Source organism: Eublepharis macularius, chromosome 2 (assembly GCF_028583425.1).
Source record: "Eublepharis macularius isolate TG4126 chromosome 2, MPM_Emac_v1.0, whole genome shotgun sequence".
NCBI classification, from domain to species: domain Eukaryota; kingdom Metazoa; phylum Chordata; class Lepidosauria; order Squamata; family Eublepharidae; genus Eublepharis; species Eublepharis macularius.
The window spans coordinates 4,993,502-5,009,867 of record NC_072791.1 but is presented as its reverse complement, the minus strand read 5'-3'; the positions used below and the strand labels follow the sequence as shown (position 1 = coordinate 5,009,867).

Below are 16,366 nucleotides of genomic sequence, written 5' to 3'. Positions count from 1 at the left end.
GGAGAAAGGTTAATGCTGTGGAAAACCACTAGCAAGCCTTCTCTGTAGGGCAGCAGCTCTGGCATTTGGACGTTGCTAACCCTATTATTGGGGCTCCCAAAATGGGGGTTCTAAGCTGTGAAGCTGCTCTAGGATGCCAAGTGAGAGCCAGCCCAGAGAATGCTGGGAGATTGTGTGTATTGAGCTTGTGTGTATGTGAGGCATACAAGTGAAGCATCCATTACCATCTACACTTGCATTAAATACATTTATTGCAAACATCTTTTTACACAAAAATAAGTTCTCTCTCTCTAAGCCATTCACATGCAACAAAAAAAAAGTCAAGAAGCATCTGGCTTACCTACCACAATGCAAAAATAGGAACCTATACAAACATCACACTTTCCGCACAGGGGTGGTCAAAGTATCACGTCTCTTTACAGGAGGGCTCATCCATGCACAAGGAGGGCAGCTCAGGCACCCGCTGCAGCTTCCTAGGAGCCAGAGGTGTTATTGCTGCTGAAGCGCTGGTTGAGGCTGTGGAGCAGGTGCTTGGGCAGGCAATGCCAGGAGCTGGCCAGGATCTCTTTGAAGCACAAGATAGCCTCTTGGCAGAGTCTACAGGAAGAGGGACGCAGGAGAGTTCAGGCAGAGCAGGGGAAACAGAAAAGGCCCAGTATTCGTTGTCGGAGGAGGAAACAAGACAGGACCTGAGCACCATAGCCGCTGGGCCGAGATTTTTACAGGTTCCGGCCTGTAGTTCCCAGCCCTCATCTCAAGGTGAAAGTGGCCATCTTGGCTCCTATATTAATCTGTTTTTGCCAACTCAGTCCCAGCCTGCCTTGATGAGCGTCTGGGCATCAGTGCCCCACGGGAAAAGCTGCAGCCCAGGGGAGGAGTTGCCTCTGCAAAGAGCTCCTCCCTCAGCCAAGCCAATTACGGCTGCCAGCCGGTCACAGTCCCACTGACGTACAAAGAGGACAGGCCGCAATAGCCCTCTTGTTGCACTGAGAGGGAGGAAGCAGGCAGAAGTTCAATGAGTGAACTTTCTTTCACCCCAGAACCTGCTGCATATCATCCAACTTCTATTAAGTTTGTTAAGAGATAACTTCTCCTGCTATGTGGGTACACCACCCTAGATGGGATCATGGAGAAGGCAGCCTTATTTACCTCCCCACTGGCATCATGTATACACAAGTGCAAGAGTTCAGAAGAATGTTTTTTTCAATACCTTACAAGAGATTTTGGTTGCAGAGAAAACACCAGGATTTCATTACTGTGTGCCTGAAAAAGACAGTGCATACTGTGAGTAGGGAACCCTTCTCTCTAAACCTGCATTTGCGTTGCAACCCTTATTCCAAAAAACTGCATGAAGTGAGGGGCAGACCTTGGGCTAGTCACACACTGTTTGCCTAACTTAGCAGAAATACGATGATGATGTTTACCATTAACTTAAGGTTTTAGGAATACAGCTGGAAATGTCCAAGTATTCTGACATCCTGCCCTACTAACTAGTGTGGCTGCTGCTACTCAGATGGTTCTCCCACTCCAGTCAGAATCTACATTAAAAACTTCTTCCTTTGTGGTTCTGTATTTACACAGTACACCAATGAGACCTGGCTCAGCACGTTAAGAGCAGCCCCAAAAGCCAGGTATTGTGCATGTTCTTGCATTGGTGGGACATCAGCAAACACACCAGAACCAAGCCCCCCAAAAGCACGTCATCTTGGTAACGGTGAAGGTCAACCAACTCAATAAGCCAGTGTCATCTTGATGCCCCAGGTGTCCAGGTGAAAGACCATACTGTAAATGCCATGGCTGGAAACAAAATCATTTAAGGGAATATGCAAAGGTGTAGCTAACTCACACACCCAGCAGTGGCTCTCCCACAGTTGTCAAACATACTGTAGCGTTCAAAGGTATACACTACAAGAGCCTGCCCCGCCTCCCAAGCTTGTGTGTAATTGCTCCAATGGCGTATCAATGGAAAATATGTAAGATATGTAAAAGGCTTTGCACCACATTATTGCATGAACTGACCAGAGGCTACAGGGTTTTATAAAAGGCACACTTACACCAGGGAATTATACCCCAGATCCACTTAAAAACAAAAGACTTACTGCTTTGTGATGGGCAAGTAAATTGTTAGCACAGCCGCCAAAGACAATCACCTCTCCCTCTTCGCTGGCACAGGCTGTGTGCCAAAGCCTGTAACAGATTAGCCACGTACCAGTTATTAACAAGAAGTCCGTGGACAGCAGAGATACACAGAGAAATGATTGACTTGAGATTCCAGGGACACGCCCTGTTCCAACAGCAGCTGAGTGACACTCTCAACTCCGGCAGGCCCCCGTCTGCGGTGGAAGGGTGGGCTGCTGTGCTACATAGTTCTCAAGGTAGTTCTGTACTCACAGGATACCAAGAGAATAAATTTTTTCCACAAAATTAGTAAATCCTCATTTGTCATTCAAATCTACCCAATGTATTAAAAATAAATGCAACCAAATATCTGAAATGTGGGTATTTCTCTGTTGCCCTGATACACTTTTTATTTATTTATTTATTTATTTATTTATTTATTTATTTATTTATTTATTTATTTATTTATTTTATTGGATGTATATCCCACAAGTACAAGGCTCCATCTTCCCTCCCGTGCCGTTTCACTCGTGTCGACAAAACTCTTCTGGGTGAGGTCCTCTGGAGAGCTGAAGTCCAGCACCTGCAATATGCTGACGCCATCCAGCCCCGCTTTTCAACCAAGCCAGATGAGGCTGTGGGAGTTGGGAGCTCGTGGTCTGGGTCACGCCAAAGAAACTGAAACTTGATCCAGACAGAACTGAGGCGGTCCTGGTCGACAGAACTGCTAGTCACGTATCTGGGAGTCAACCTATTTTGGGTGGACTTGCACTTAGGGATGTACGCTTTGGTATTTCCAGTTTGATAATATATTCCTCCCCCCCGCCGCCAAAACCCCTTATTGGTATTTCCTGAGTATATTCAGGAATCCAAATCAATAGCCAAGATTCTCAGATATACCAGTATTCCAATCCTGATCGTTCCCACAAATATTTGTTTCTGGGTATATTCAAGAAACTAGATCAATAACTGAGATTCTCAGATATGCCAATATTCCAATTCTGACTATTCCTGGAAATATTCGGGAATACCAAACCAGTATGGGAGAGCCCGAATACAGGGGAATACCGATACTGATGACCGTCCTGATACCTGATCACTGGCTGTGATAGAGCCACATATTTTCGGTTGATAAATGCAAAGTAGCCGTTGACCAGGCCATCTCTGTCAAAAGACCACAATTGCGTTCTGGATATTCGAATGCAAAGAACCAATTTGTGCTGTGCTCCTTACCGGGGTTTTTCTGAGTAATTGTGCTCAAATTGTATCCACTCGTTTTTACTAATGCAATAAATCCAAGCGTCACCTGCAAAAAACAGAGGAGATATTTGGGGTTGGAAGTGCTTTCTCATTGAGAAGCTGTGTTCAGATATGACGACAGAGCCTTCAGACTCACGGGCATCATCCTTGAGTTATTCAGCTTCTACGACTCAAGAAGCAGACAGAAAACCCAGAGTACAAAACATGTGGACATACAACATAGTCCACTTCTAAGATCCAATTTTTAAATTACTTCCTTTTTTGGGGGGACAAAGTCTGGAAGAGAAGGGAGGGTAAGCCAGCTTTGTGTTCATCTGAAGTTTCCTGTTGAAAGAAGACCCTTCTGTGGGATAGAGGTGGGGGGAGAAGATAGAACACCCCTACTTCACCTCCATGCTGTTCCTAGACATCTACCAGCTTCTTAAAAGAGAGGTGTGCGCGCGCGCGTGTACGCATGCATGTGAACAGCAACAAAGCCACTTCTCACACACCTGTGGCAAGTGGACAAGTTGCTGTGCAGCTGCCAATCGCACAAAGACGAAAGATAAATTGGGTGCATATGACAGATTCTGTGGAAGGGCCCTTCTGTACAATCTGTTGACTGTATTTGGGCCTTGTGGGAAGTACTTACTCAGTGGCTGCTTGTCGGTGGTGAACCCACCAAAGAGGAAGAGATGGTCAGATGAAACCGGAGTGAGAGAGTGCCAAGAGCGGCCGACAGGGCATATCCCTTGCGTGGTTCTATAAATGGAAAGAAACGCCCACCCACCCAGTCAACACAGTTTGAAATTGTAGCAGGTCATGCTCATGGCAGGGGTGGGGTGGGGGGAAGGCAGGATGCATTCTAATTCAAAAATGGGTTCTCGAGCTCATCTGGCCCATGAAGAAGATTCCAGCCAGAAAGGCTGGTCTGTCACAAGGTAAGAGGAGGGAGGGAGGGAGACCGAGCTGCCACTCGGTTATTGCCGGAGGAGGAATCACAAAGCTGTTTTTAGAATGGGATGGAGGACACTGGAGACTGCCTCCCCACAGGTTTAAATCCTGAAAAGGGAAGGCAGGAACCATCAGTGGCCAGATACAGCCGTACAATCAGGGGAGGCCAATGGCTACTTACATTTCATGCCATTCCCACTTATCCAGGTTGAGACAGTAGAGATCGTTCATTCGAGAATCCTGATATAAGAGAGACAGACAGACAATCTTAGCACAGTCCGCCCCACACACACAACAGCACTTCCCGCTTTGGTCTGCTGCTTACTCGATATCTGCCTCCAAAGACGTAGCCTCGGTTCCCAACAGTGGCACAGGCATGGGCAGCCCTGGGTGAGGGTGATTTACCCTAAGGGGAGAATATCAGAAAAGCATTATTCAGAAGGCGTAGCAGGACTCGATAACTTATTAGGAGTGTTGTGGGCAAAAGAAAATGACTTTCAGCAGAATTCCTTGCCCCCGACGGACTGTTCGCCCGTGTCTGAGAGAATAAAATCCTACCCATGTCCCCTTCCTCCATCTGTGTCATCCGAGTATTTCCTGGATAAGATACAGACACTCCCGAGCCACACGCATAGCGTGGTATGGGCATTTCCGAAGTGCTCAGAGCGCTCTTCATGCATTCGCTCAGAAATCCTCCAAATAGCCTTGTGAAGAAGGCCAGAATTACAGTGCCCATATTGCAGATTGGTGGGAGGGCCCAAGGCTGAGGTGGTGGACTTTGTCTGCAGCCAAGGCAGGGGTGAGAATCTGAGCTCATTCTCAATTTACTATGCCGATTATCAAAAATGTACATTGACAGAAAGGTTACAAGCGGTGCTGGCTGGGAGACTGGCGGTGGTGGGACACACAAAACACCGTGCAAGGCACTGCTCTTGCTGTCAAAGGGAAACGCCATTACCGTTGTCACGGGCTGGCTCCACGTAAAAGTCTCTGTGTCCAGCATATGGACATGATCGTTCCATCCTCGAGGAAGACCTGAATTCTTTAGACAAGAACAGAAAGGGTGGAATAAGTGACTCTTTTCTGTGCAGGATTTTCAATATTTTATACCCCGAACAACTACACTTAACCTTTGTCTCCTCGCCCCATTATGTGGTACATTTGACTGTGTTCTTTTAAACTGCAAGATGCCTATATGGGTTTGAAGCTAAAAGCAGGAGGGGCATGAATTTGACTAAGACGAAATGCTTGGCTTGGAGTGCCGACGGGGGACAGGCTAAACTGCTTTCTATGCCATCAAGTCTTTGGTCTCTTAAGTGCAGAATTCTTCAGCACCTCCCAGAAAGGTCTGTTCCAGCAGACATCCATGTAGCTGGAGTGTCCTCCTCTATGCAAACCATGTTCTGTCACCCAACCTACGGCCACACACACTACAGCTAATCCATTTAACTGCCAGCCCACCAGAACAAAGCCTCTCAGGAAGCTGGTGGGCTCCAAGATAGAACACACTTTCTCCAAAGATCTATCAACAAATGACAATATGCATTTAGTTTGAATAGTCTGGATCTGATGGAAAGCCCTGCAGAAGGAGTGGATCTCCTCCTCTTGTTCCCCTTCGGACAGCATCCAGAAAAGCTTCTGTTAGGAGGGGGGGGGCTATCATAGCACCAGGGGAGATCCTTCAGTGAAGAGGAAGGAATTGGGCAAAATCACCTTCTCATTCTTCTGACCATGTCTGAGAGCTTGGTGCATCATTGGCAGAAGACAGGGCGGAAGGGAAGGTGGGGGAAGCACTGCTCTGCTAACTCCCTCCATGACTTTGTCCCGCAGGATCTATCTCAGTATTTTCATCTTTTGCAAAACAATTATTGTGAGTTGTAAGCAAAGACATCACCCCTCTCATCAGGAGTATGGCCTTCGGAACGAGCAAACCCTGGCTGAGAAGATTCCGGGAGGAAAAAAACCAGGGCTTACCCAAAAGGACGTTTCATCGAACTCGAACGTTCCGATTTGCTTCCCTTCAGGGTAGTACCCGTAGCCGCCAAAAAATATTAGCCTGGTCAGCAGAAAGCACAGCAAAGTTAGCAAAAAGGAAAGCCGTCATCCAACTGGAAAAACTTGCACTAAGCAAGGCCTTGCCCTGCAAAGGGGGGGCTTAAGTCATGTTCTTGCCAACCCCTTAAAAAATATAATCTGGAATCTTTGGGGATACCTTCCACTCACTATTTCTTCAAACACAATGAACATGGACACATCCTCTACACCACCACTATGATCTCAGAGGGAAGGCGCCATTAACAAGGGCCGCAAGACATGCCACAGGATGGCAGCAGGGCCTTCACAGTGGTGGCTGTGCCCCAAGACCACGATGGCTGGTGGCTGTTCCAAGTGAAAACTTTTTAAAACCTACATCCAGCATATTTTATATGAACTGTATGCAATGTACCAAAAAAGTCACCCCAGTGCAAATGACATTAAAATAAGAACAAAAAGCACGTTATGCCAAAGGAAGGAAGGTCCCTTGTGATGGACGACGGCGCTGCCATTCGTTGAGCGGAGTTGCAAAGGACAAGACAAGACAATGACAATCAAGGACAGAGGGCTGGAGGGGACGGATCAGCGGCAGGGAATGAGCTGATTCCACCTGCAGCTTTTCACTGAAATGAGACAGGCTTTCTCACAGTCACTTCTAGGAAAAGCAAACTCTGCCTGAAACAGTCGAACTGTGTTCATACCAACTTACTTGTTTTTATAAACCCAAACTCCAAGCTTGTCTTTCGAGGAGGGAGGGACACCCTCGCACTCCACCCGGACCCACTGCAGAACGTTATCGTTTGTCCTGGAATTCAGCATGTAGAACTGCAAGGGAGAGAAGGGGAGGGGCCGTTCTGAAACACACAACTCACCTGTAGAAAGGCATCTCACACCAAGTACAGAAGACCTGGAGATGTATTTACTTCATTGATAAGCCACGTTGCTCTCCAACAGGGACCCAAAGTGGCTTACATCGTTCTCTCTGCGACTCTCGGTTACAGAAATATGCAATCAAGACAAGCATGGGGTTAGAGCTCCTGCCCTGCCCTGGATCATCCCGCGGCTTTTTAGTTTAGAAAAAGGTGACTGAGAGGTGACATGACCGAGGCCTGCAATATTATGCACTCTAGCAAAAAAGAATAGAGACAGGAGCTCTTCCTCCTCCGTCTCATAATACCAGAGCTGGGGTCAGATTCAAGCAGATTTAAGAATGCGTGAAAAATAGAACTTCCTTTTGTCAATGGGTAGTTGTCTTGTGGAACTCACTGCTACAGGATAGTCATAGTAACAGTTCATTTGTATACTGATCTTCTGGACAGAGTAGTGCCCACCCGGAGTAGTGAACAACATCAGTGTTGTTATCCCCACAATGCAGCTGGGGAACTGGGCGGAGAGAAGCAGCTTACCCAAGACCACCTGGTGAGTTCATGGCGGTAGTGAGATTCGAAGCAGCGAAGTGCCACATCACAGCTTAATCGCTTAACCACTACGTTACGCCACTGGCTCAACTGAATCTTAAAAAGGGGGTGGACAGAATTATGGAGGACAGGTCTATTGCTGGCTAGTTGGCATGAATTGGGTATCTGGGTTCAGAGGGAGAATGACCTCTGAAGGGACTCAGGTCCACCCAACTGGATCTCTAAATAGCCACCAAAACCCATCATCCAAAACCACCGGACTCATTTTAACTCAACACTCACACGAAGGGACAAGACTGGTCATGCTGTGTATTTTGTGCGCCCCCCCCCATCAATGGACTGACCTTGTTTGTATTCCCGTGCGCATGATGCCCCCCAAACAGGTACAAGACTCTGTCTACACAGACGGCACAGCTGCCTGACATGGAGGGGGGCACGTCTCCTCCCGTCCTGTGCTTTGTCCTGGCAAAGTGGTAACAGAAAGGCCATAGTTAGACAACAAAACTCTCCCTGAGACAACAAAACTTTGTCGTCTTCCATACCATACAAAGACGGATGCTTCCACATGGCAACGAGATGGATGGAGATGGGAGACGACAACACTTTCTCCGCTGTTTCCAGTAATCAGTGGGATCCATGACAGCTGCCCCCCAATGTTTGCCTGCAAGGGGCTTTTTCTGATAACCAGAACATTCAGGCCCCGTCTCAGTGTGATGCTGGCAAGACAAAACCACTCACCTTCCAGCCTGCACAGCTTCTCGTGTAAAGTGGGCTGCTTCCCATGAGAAAGAGCATGTAGGCGCAGTGCACTGGTGCTTGCAACAGATGGCAGCCCACTTGAAAGGCAAGAATTCCCACAACTAAGTTTTTTTGCCTGACCAGCAACTTGTTTAAATCAAGCCTCACATCAACAGGGAGGGATTTTAATGGGTTAATTTTATATTACCGGCCTTGAACCGGCTGGAGAATGTGGGGTACAAATTAAAATAACTAAACAACAGCTATAGAAGAAAAAGGTTTAATGTTCCTGCATGGCAGCGATTTCCAGTTTGTTTTAATGCGGGGTATCATTTTTTAAAAATCTGCCTTCTCTATGGTTATGCCCGCCCTTCCCCAAATGCTTTTCCCAAGTCTGGAAATAATCTCTACTATTTATTTATTTATTTATTTATTTATTAAAATATTTATATTCCACTTTTCCTTTCAGCTCAGGGCAGCTAACTCCTTACGTGGGCAACACCTGTATACAACGGCCACTGCAGGCACTGTGGAAATCTCTTCCCTCGCCCACAATCCATCAATGTGAAACTCAAGAATTTAAGACACAACTTTCCAGACACAAAGGCAGTGGCCATTAAAAGCCAGGATGCAGTTGGGACCTTCTGGATTCGAAAAGTTCTCTCCAGTATCATACCATCTTCCCGTTTCCATGTTGTAGATCCAGATCTCATCTCTAGGCAGGTAGAAGTCATAATAGCCCCTCACCTGGGCATTCTGCAACAGAGCAAAAAGGGGTGTGTGTGTGTCATATCACCAACTGTGTAGCCGTTTTAAAATATCCTTTTTTCTTTATGCCAACAGCCCAAAGGTTCCCAAATTATACCCCAAAATTGTATTTTTAAAAGAATGCCAACTCCACTTGAAAAACTTGGGATACTTCAGTGAAAAATTCCACTCCTGTATTTTTCATCTTTTCCAGCCAGTTTTTATTTCAAAAATAATTGATCTCACTTTGAAGTCTACCACTCACCAAGCGTCTTAAATATTAACAAAACAATCCTAAGTGGAATTACACCCTTCTAAGTCCACTGAAATCAACTGAAGTCAAGTCTGCTTAGGATCTGATCGTAAAACGCAGAACAACGTAGATTAATACTAGGGGACTGGCTGTGGCTTTGTGGTGGAATTTCTGTCTGGCATGCAGACAGCCCCAGGTTCAATCCCCAGGCATTTTCAGGAAAAAGGATCAAGAAATAGTATGTGAAGTGAAAGACTTTTCCCTGAAAACCTGGAGAGATGCTGCCAGTTTGAGTAGACAATACTGACTTCAATGAACCGGGGGTCTGATTCTGTATAAGGCAGCTTCATGTGTTCGCCTACTAGCCAGATCAATAACAAAGGAACGTATCCAAAGCTCACCAGAATAAAACCTAGTACAATTCAACCAGTAAAAACCAGTACAAACGCCACCTCCCAAATCCTGTTCGAACGAGAACTTCCTTGGCTCATTTCATAAGACATTAGTCTTCCCACCCTGAACCCCAGTCCACAAAGCAGGCACACCTCACTGCAATAAAGGGCCCGTCTATTTCAGACAAAGGGGGGCCTCTGACAAGGGTCTCGCATGCAAGGAGCTCCCCATGGGATTACGCAACCCTCCCAAGAACACAAAACAGATTTAGAGAAAGATAAACAGAATGACTCTGAACAAAATATTAATAAAAGGCAGTCTTGGGCTTCCCCCTCTTCTAAATTCCGTATTTCATTATCATAGAGTTCTTCTCATTTATAAATACAGAAACAGAGATGCTTCAGTTTTGGTACTGGGCTCAGTTCAGAATCAGCGAGGGATGTGTAAAACAAGGTCTTCTGGAATGGACTGAGCACATGCCCGTCCCAAGTCAGGATGTCCTGCTAGCTCCAGAATTGCTGGCTAGTTGTCTCCTCTCCTCTTCCTCCATATATCCCCCACCAGTGAATCCTTTCACATCTTTCCCAAGGCTCTTCTCTGTGGGCCCAGGGAACGAGCAAGCAGCTTCTTCTGCTTGCGCTCCAACAGAAGTTCGGAAGGGCCTCTCACCTTATATCCACCCCACACGAACATGCACTGGCCATCGGTGACTGCCACGTGACCGCTACGCTCAGCAGGGCTGCCGTTCTCCAGCTGCTCAAGCGTTTCCTCCTCTGGGAGATCCTCGTCCGCTTGCAAGTCTTCGTTGTCATCTGCCATGCCAACGCCGTAGAACTGTACTGCAGAGAAAAACGAGGGTGAAATGACAACAATGCTGCCATTCATTCCGGCCAAACCAGTCAGCATGGAGAGGTCCCTTCATCCTCTCACCAAGGCACCCGAAATGAACGTGGACTGAAAAACCCATTCACTCGTTTCAGGAAGCGCTCTCTAAATGCTGAGACCTGGCAGAGGCCCATTTTTAAAATTAGCTTCTTGCACTCCATAAAATTACAGTCCTCCAGATCATCAACCACCGCCTATGTTCTACAACAGTTTCAAGGGCTCTCATAACAGCTCCCAAGTGGATTTTTGTACAGACCTGACACTTCTGGACTCCTCAGCAGCTATAGTGGAAAGGCAGTTAGAAATGTATGTTTTGTCATTTTAAGTGACTCATTTACAAGTTTTTTTCTGTTCCAACTTAACAGAATTTGGCCAGAAAACATAACAATCTCTTGGAACAACCTTGGAAAGTCACATTCGTCCTGTGCTGTGCCGGATCCAGTTCAAGGTGTTAACCTTGGTGTTTAAAGCCCTTCACGGACTGGGACCTGCATACATGCGGGACCACCTCTTCCATTACATTCCCTGTAGGGTGTTGCATTCTGTACAAAAGCAACTCCTGGTGGTCCCTGGCCTAAAGGACATCCATCTGGCCTCAACCAGGGCCAGGGATTTTTTTGCCCTGGCCCGGCAGAACGCTCTCCCGCTGGAGATCCAGGCCCCGCGGGACCTGTTACGTTCCACAGGGCCTGTAAAATGGAGACGTTCTGCCGGGCCTTTGGCTGAGTGCCAGCTAGTGTCCCCCTTCTTCCATCTAAGACCACCACTTCTTCTGAGGCTACCCTCGGCCATCTACTATGCCTATACACGGACTCCTAAATATTTAAAAAGCCTGTGCCTGGACTATTTTAATGACTTTTTAAAGATTATTGATGTTATGGTTTTGTGATTAATTCACTGTGTTTTATGAATGTTGTTAGCCGCCCTAAGCCCATTTGCGGGGAGGGCAGAGTATAAATCAAATTGAATAAATAAATAAGTCACAGATTCAGCTCCTCAAAGTATCCTTTGCCTGGAATAAGGTTATGAACACAGCTTGCTCCAGGTTTTCACTCCCTCTCCACTTAAGGACACTCGTTTGACCACACCTTGACATAAAGAAGTCCTAGAGTGACAATCCTGAATGTTGCTGTTGCTATGCGTCATCAACTCCCCCCCACCCCCCCGCAAAGACAGCAGCATCTTTTTCAAACTCTGATATGACTGGGTGTAGATATGATGGATCTGTGTGTGTTTTGAAGTTTTAAAATAAACTATTTCACTGCAAGTGTATCTAGTTCAGAATTACGATTCCCCATCTTGCAAGCGGTGGGGAACGGAGAGCCTCGCTACAAGTGACATCTTACACGCGAACGGCACTTGATCATTTTCGAAAGTCTTTCTGGGAATTGAAGTCCCTCTCCCCCACCCCTTTTCTTTCTGTTCCTTCCCCTCTCTGTTAGGATGGCTGCCTGAAGAGACGGAGAAAGCCTGCTTTTGCAAATCGCTCCTCCAGTCACAAGCCTGCTCTCAATGATCTTTGGGGGTGGGCAGCTGCGACTTTCTCAGCTTTCTCCAGAGCATCTCCCCCCCAGCAAGACAATTAGCAAAGTTGCAGATGCCCACCCCCAAAGATCACTGAAAGGACACTAGGACTTCACCGACATGTCAGCTTTCTCCAGAGCATCCCCCACCCCCCAGCAAGACGATTTGCAAAAGCTGCTATCTTAGGCTTTCTCCGTCTCTTCAGGCAGGCATTCTAACAGAGAGGGGAAGGAACAGAAAGAAAAGGGGTGGGGGAGAGGGACTTCAATTCCCAGAAAGACTTGCGAAAATGATCAAGTGCCGTTCGCGTATAAGATGTCACTTGTAGCGAGGCTCTGAGGGTTTTACTTCACTCCAGCAATGTAGTCCTGTGTTGTTATCATCAGATTACAGAAGGGAGGCGAGCTGTGTGACTTGCAGCAACCTTTTAAATTCAGCAACGTCTCAGTCTGTTGCCCCTGAACAGGCCTAGGTGGGGAGAGAAGAGCTTGTAGTGTTATTATCTCAGTAATGTCTGCAGGCAGGGAGCGGGGCGGGGTGGTTACAACCATTTTGTTAAACACTTTGTGCATAAAATCTTGTGCGTTTCCTCCAACTTGACTCTGTATTAGCGTTGACAAGACTGGATGATTCCAAGGAGCCAGTTTCTCCAGCTGCGAGGGATGCCCTTTCAGCTTGCCCAGTCTGAGGATGCGGGCAGGATTCTTGGAAGTCTGAGACTTACCACAGCTTGTAAGACCTGTGTTCCTCCTTGGCTGCTTAAATCTGCCAGGAAGGGGCTGGTGAACTGTGTCTGGGATAACGTAAATGGCTCATTGAAAGAGAGGGTGCACCCCCCTAAGCCTTGACGCAGGCACTGTGCATCTACACCTAAAGAAAGCTACTCCAGATCTAGGAGATTTAAACAATTACTAGCTAGTTTCAAACGTACCATTCATGAGAAAGGTGACTGAACCAGAACAAAACCATATCAACAAAGTCCTTCTGTTTAAAATAAAAAAAAACATCAAGTCCTTCAGAAAACATTTTTTTACCTGGTACCAAAAGCTCAACAATCTCGGCCACAAGGAGAAATTTTCTACAGGGAATGAATTCATGGACACCAGGTCTATCAACAGCTACGAGTGATGGTTGCTAAATGAAACCTCCACATTCAGAGGCTGTGCACCTCTGAGCACCAGGTGCCAGAAACGGGGGAGGCGTCAGAAACGGGGGAGGCGTGGGCCTCTGCTTCGTGTTTAAAGGTATCTGATAGACCAATGTGGGAAACAGAATGTAGGACAAAATGGACCTTTGGTCTAATCCAACAGGCAGATCTTATGTTCTTAGTGCTATATCCCCTCGTACTTAGAACGTCCCATCTGTGTGCCACTCTCTTTCCATTGGGGAGGGCTCACAGAATAGGACCCTTTTTAGAAGATCATAACTGAAGGACATATTTTATGTGAACAGGCAATCCTTTACTATCCTGCCCCAAGCAGCTTAGTGTTTTAAAGGTAAGAAGCAGCATTCAGAATTGTGTCTGGAAACAAACTAGCAGCCAACACAGATCTTTCATATACAGTCCCAGTCATCCAGCAATCTCTCAGCTGCATTTTGAACCAACTAAAATTCCCGTACAGTCTCCAAATGCAGTTCCACATTAAGAGTGTTATAGTAGTCTAACTTGTTTGGGATGAGAGCATGGATTACGTTGTCCATTGGTGGAAAATGTATATAAGTTTGTAAGTGGAAATAAGGTCCAGATGGGAGAAGGAAGTCATTTTCAAAGAAAAATGACTAAGGACGGGACACACAGCCAGAACTGTAGAAGGCAGAAAACCACATTGTGTGAATAATCTTTAAACGGAAAATGTGAATAAAGTTCCTAATCCAGGCTAGAGCTGGAAAAACAAGTCACCTTCCACAGTTGTCTCACCCACACCCAACACCTAATTAACATCCTAACTGCTGTTTTTAAAAAGCCAACCCTGAAGCCTTGTGCCAGGAGAGCATGGAATAATGATGATAATAATAACATTCAATTTATATACCAGGACAACTTAATGCCCACTCAGAGTGATTTACAAAGTATGCTATTATTATCCCCACAACAACAAACACCCTGTGAGGTGGGTGGGGCTGAGAGAGCTCCAGAGAGCTGTGACTGACCCAAGGTCACCCAGCTGGCTTCAAGCAGAGGAGTGGGGAGTCAAATCTGGCTCTCCAGATTAGAGTCCTACTGCTTTTTATCACTACACCAAACTGCCTCTTGTCTATTTATTCGAATCCAGAGGAATACTTGAGCCTCCCATGGATTCCATCGAGTGGACTCTGGTGGCTTTCCCTCAATCATAAGTCTAAAAGCTTCATCCCTTGTTGTTCTCATGCATCTTCCATAGTTTTTCTTTCCCAATCTCTCCACCCCCTACCTCCGTGTTTAAAGTTAATCTATTTTTTTTAAAGAAAACTCTTTGATTTCTGATTCGAGTTCAGTGACACTTTAGAGACCAACAAGATTTTTAGCATATAAGCTTTTGAGAGCCAAAGCTCCCTTCTTCAGATTGTTTTCTGATGTCTCTCTCAATTTTGGGCAAGCACAGAAGGCCACAAAAGCGGTGGAAATGGTTCCAAACATTTGTATGTAAAACACACACACAAAACTGCTCATCCACTTCATCATCTTGAGCAGCGAGAATGTCAACATCCTTCTGGAAATCTAAGCAAGTGGGAGGGGCTTTCCCCCCTATTACCCTCCCACATGAACTTGAAAAGCTGGTGCAGATGACTAGCTGTGCTGGCTGTTAAAGGCACAGCAGTTGCATCGCCTATCTTTCTGCCCAGGGGTTCCCCAGGTCCCTCTCCTCCCAAACAACAGCAGAAGTAAAGGGCAGAAGAGCTTTATAATATACTTTGTAAACCACACAGAGTGGGCGTTAAGTTGTCCTGAAGAGGGGTATAGAAACGGAATATTATTAAAAAGTCGGGTTGCCAATCTCCAGATGGGGAAAGTAAAACACGAGCTCTCCAAGTAAGCAATTCTCGCCAACATTAGCTCAATATAATGTAAACAGTGAACAATAGTACAGCATTTCGATATATACAAAAACAATGATGTAGAATTCCAATCTGTAATCTAACACATAAACCAATATACTCAATTCAATATAGTTCTGGTCTGTTTTACATAAACCAATAGTTCTGGTCTGTTTTCTATAGTAAATGGGTAGATAATTCCCAAAGGTGCTGGGTAGCAAATTACAGTATCTTCCATCTTTTCTCCAGGCCTCAGAGATCTCCCAGAATTACAACTGCTGTCCAGGCCACAGAGATCAGTCACCCTGGAGAAAACGGCTGTAGTGGAGGGTGGGCTCTACGGCATTATACTCTGATGAGATCTCTCCCTAGGCTCCCCCCCACCAAAAAAAATCTCCAGGAATTTCCCATCCTGGAGCTGGCAACCCTCACCCCGGGAAGGCTGTTTCCCGGCAAGCAGAAATCTAGCAGCCTTTCTCCTTTTCCAAGCTCTTTTGCCTTGCAGGCTAAGATACCGATCAAACATTTTAAAACGTCACCCCCACTCCCACCCCCACTTTTCTAAATACGTATATAAATTGGAAGCAGAGGTGAGAGGACGAGGTACCGCGGCAAGAAAGCTGAAGGGAGACCCCCTCCTCGCTGCCCGGGGGCAGAAACAATGTGGGGGCCCCGAGCAGCCCCCCCCCCCCATAACGGGACAGGGACCAGAGTAGCTCCCCCCTCCTTCCATCCACTCACCTCAGCCAAGCCTCTCAGACTGTCAACATCCGCCGCCGACCGGAAATCTGGCTCGCCCTTCCTGTCAGGGCGGAAGTCCCGCCCCCACGGCAACGCACAAGCTAGGCTGTCCGCCAGTGACTGCGTTAGGACGTTGGCGTGGAGTAGTTTGGTTGGCGCGTTGAGGGGCCGAGGGAGGAATTTGTCTCTCTTTTGAGGCGGGCGAAGATCGCAGCGCCCTTTGAAAGGCCATATAGAGCGCAAAATGTATAGAAATGGCCTGAGGGTGATCAAAATACATGATTTAATTATCTCTCTCCGTGTACTG

The 16,366-nt window shown here is 46.6% G+C and overlaps 1 protein-coding gene across 2 annotated transcripts; it reads right to left on the bottom strand.

Annotated features, from left to right (window-relative positions):
* Positions 1 to 233: 233 nt before the first annotated feature.
* KLHDC2 (kelch domain containing 2) lies at positions 234 to 16,104 on the bottom strand. 2 transcript variants are annotated; one of them, XM_054972693.1, is made up of 14 exons: positions 16,060 to 16,104; positions 10,564 to 10,733; positions 9,178 to 9,257; positions 8,108 to 8,225; positions 7,055 to 7,170; positions 6,286 to 6,367; positions 5,270 to 5,353; positions 4,637 to 4,717; positions 4,493 to 4,551; positions 4,010 to 4,119; positions 3,352 to 3,424; positions 2,100 to 2,187; positions 1,211 to 1,263; positions 234 to 597 (listed from the first exon to the last, which is right to left on the bottom strand). In XM_054972693.1, the coding sequence occupies exons 2-14, from the start codon at positions 10,711 to 10,713 to the stop codon at positions 474 to 476; spliced, it is 1,218 nt and encodes a 405-aa protein (XP_054828668.1). In that variant the 5' UTR covers positions 10,714 to 10,733; positions 16,060 to 16,104; the 3' UTR covers positions 234 to 473. The 2 variants fall into 2 exon arrangements, with proteins under 2 accessions (XP_054828668.1, XP_054828669.1); XM_054972694.1 differs by having other exon boundaries at positions 10,564 to 10,728; positions 16,060 to 16,091.
* Between the last annotated feature and the right edge of the window lie 262 nt (positions 16,105 to 16,366).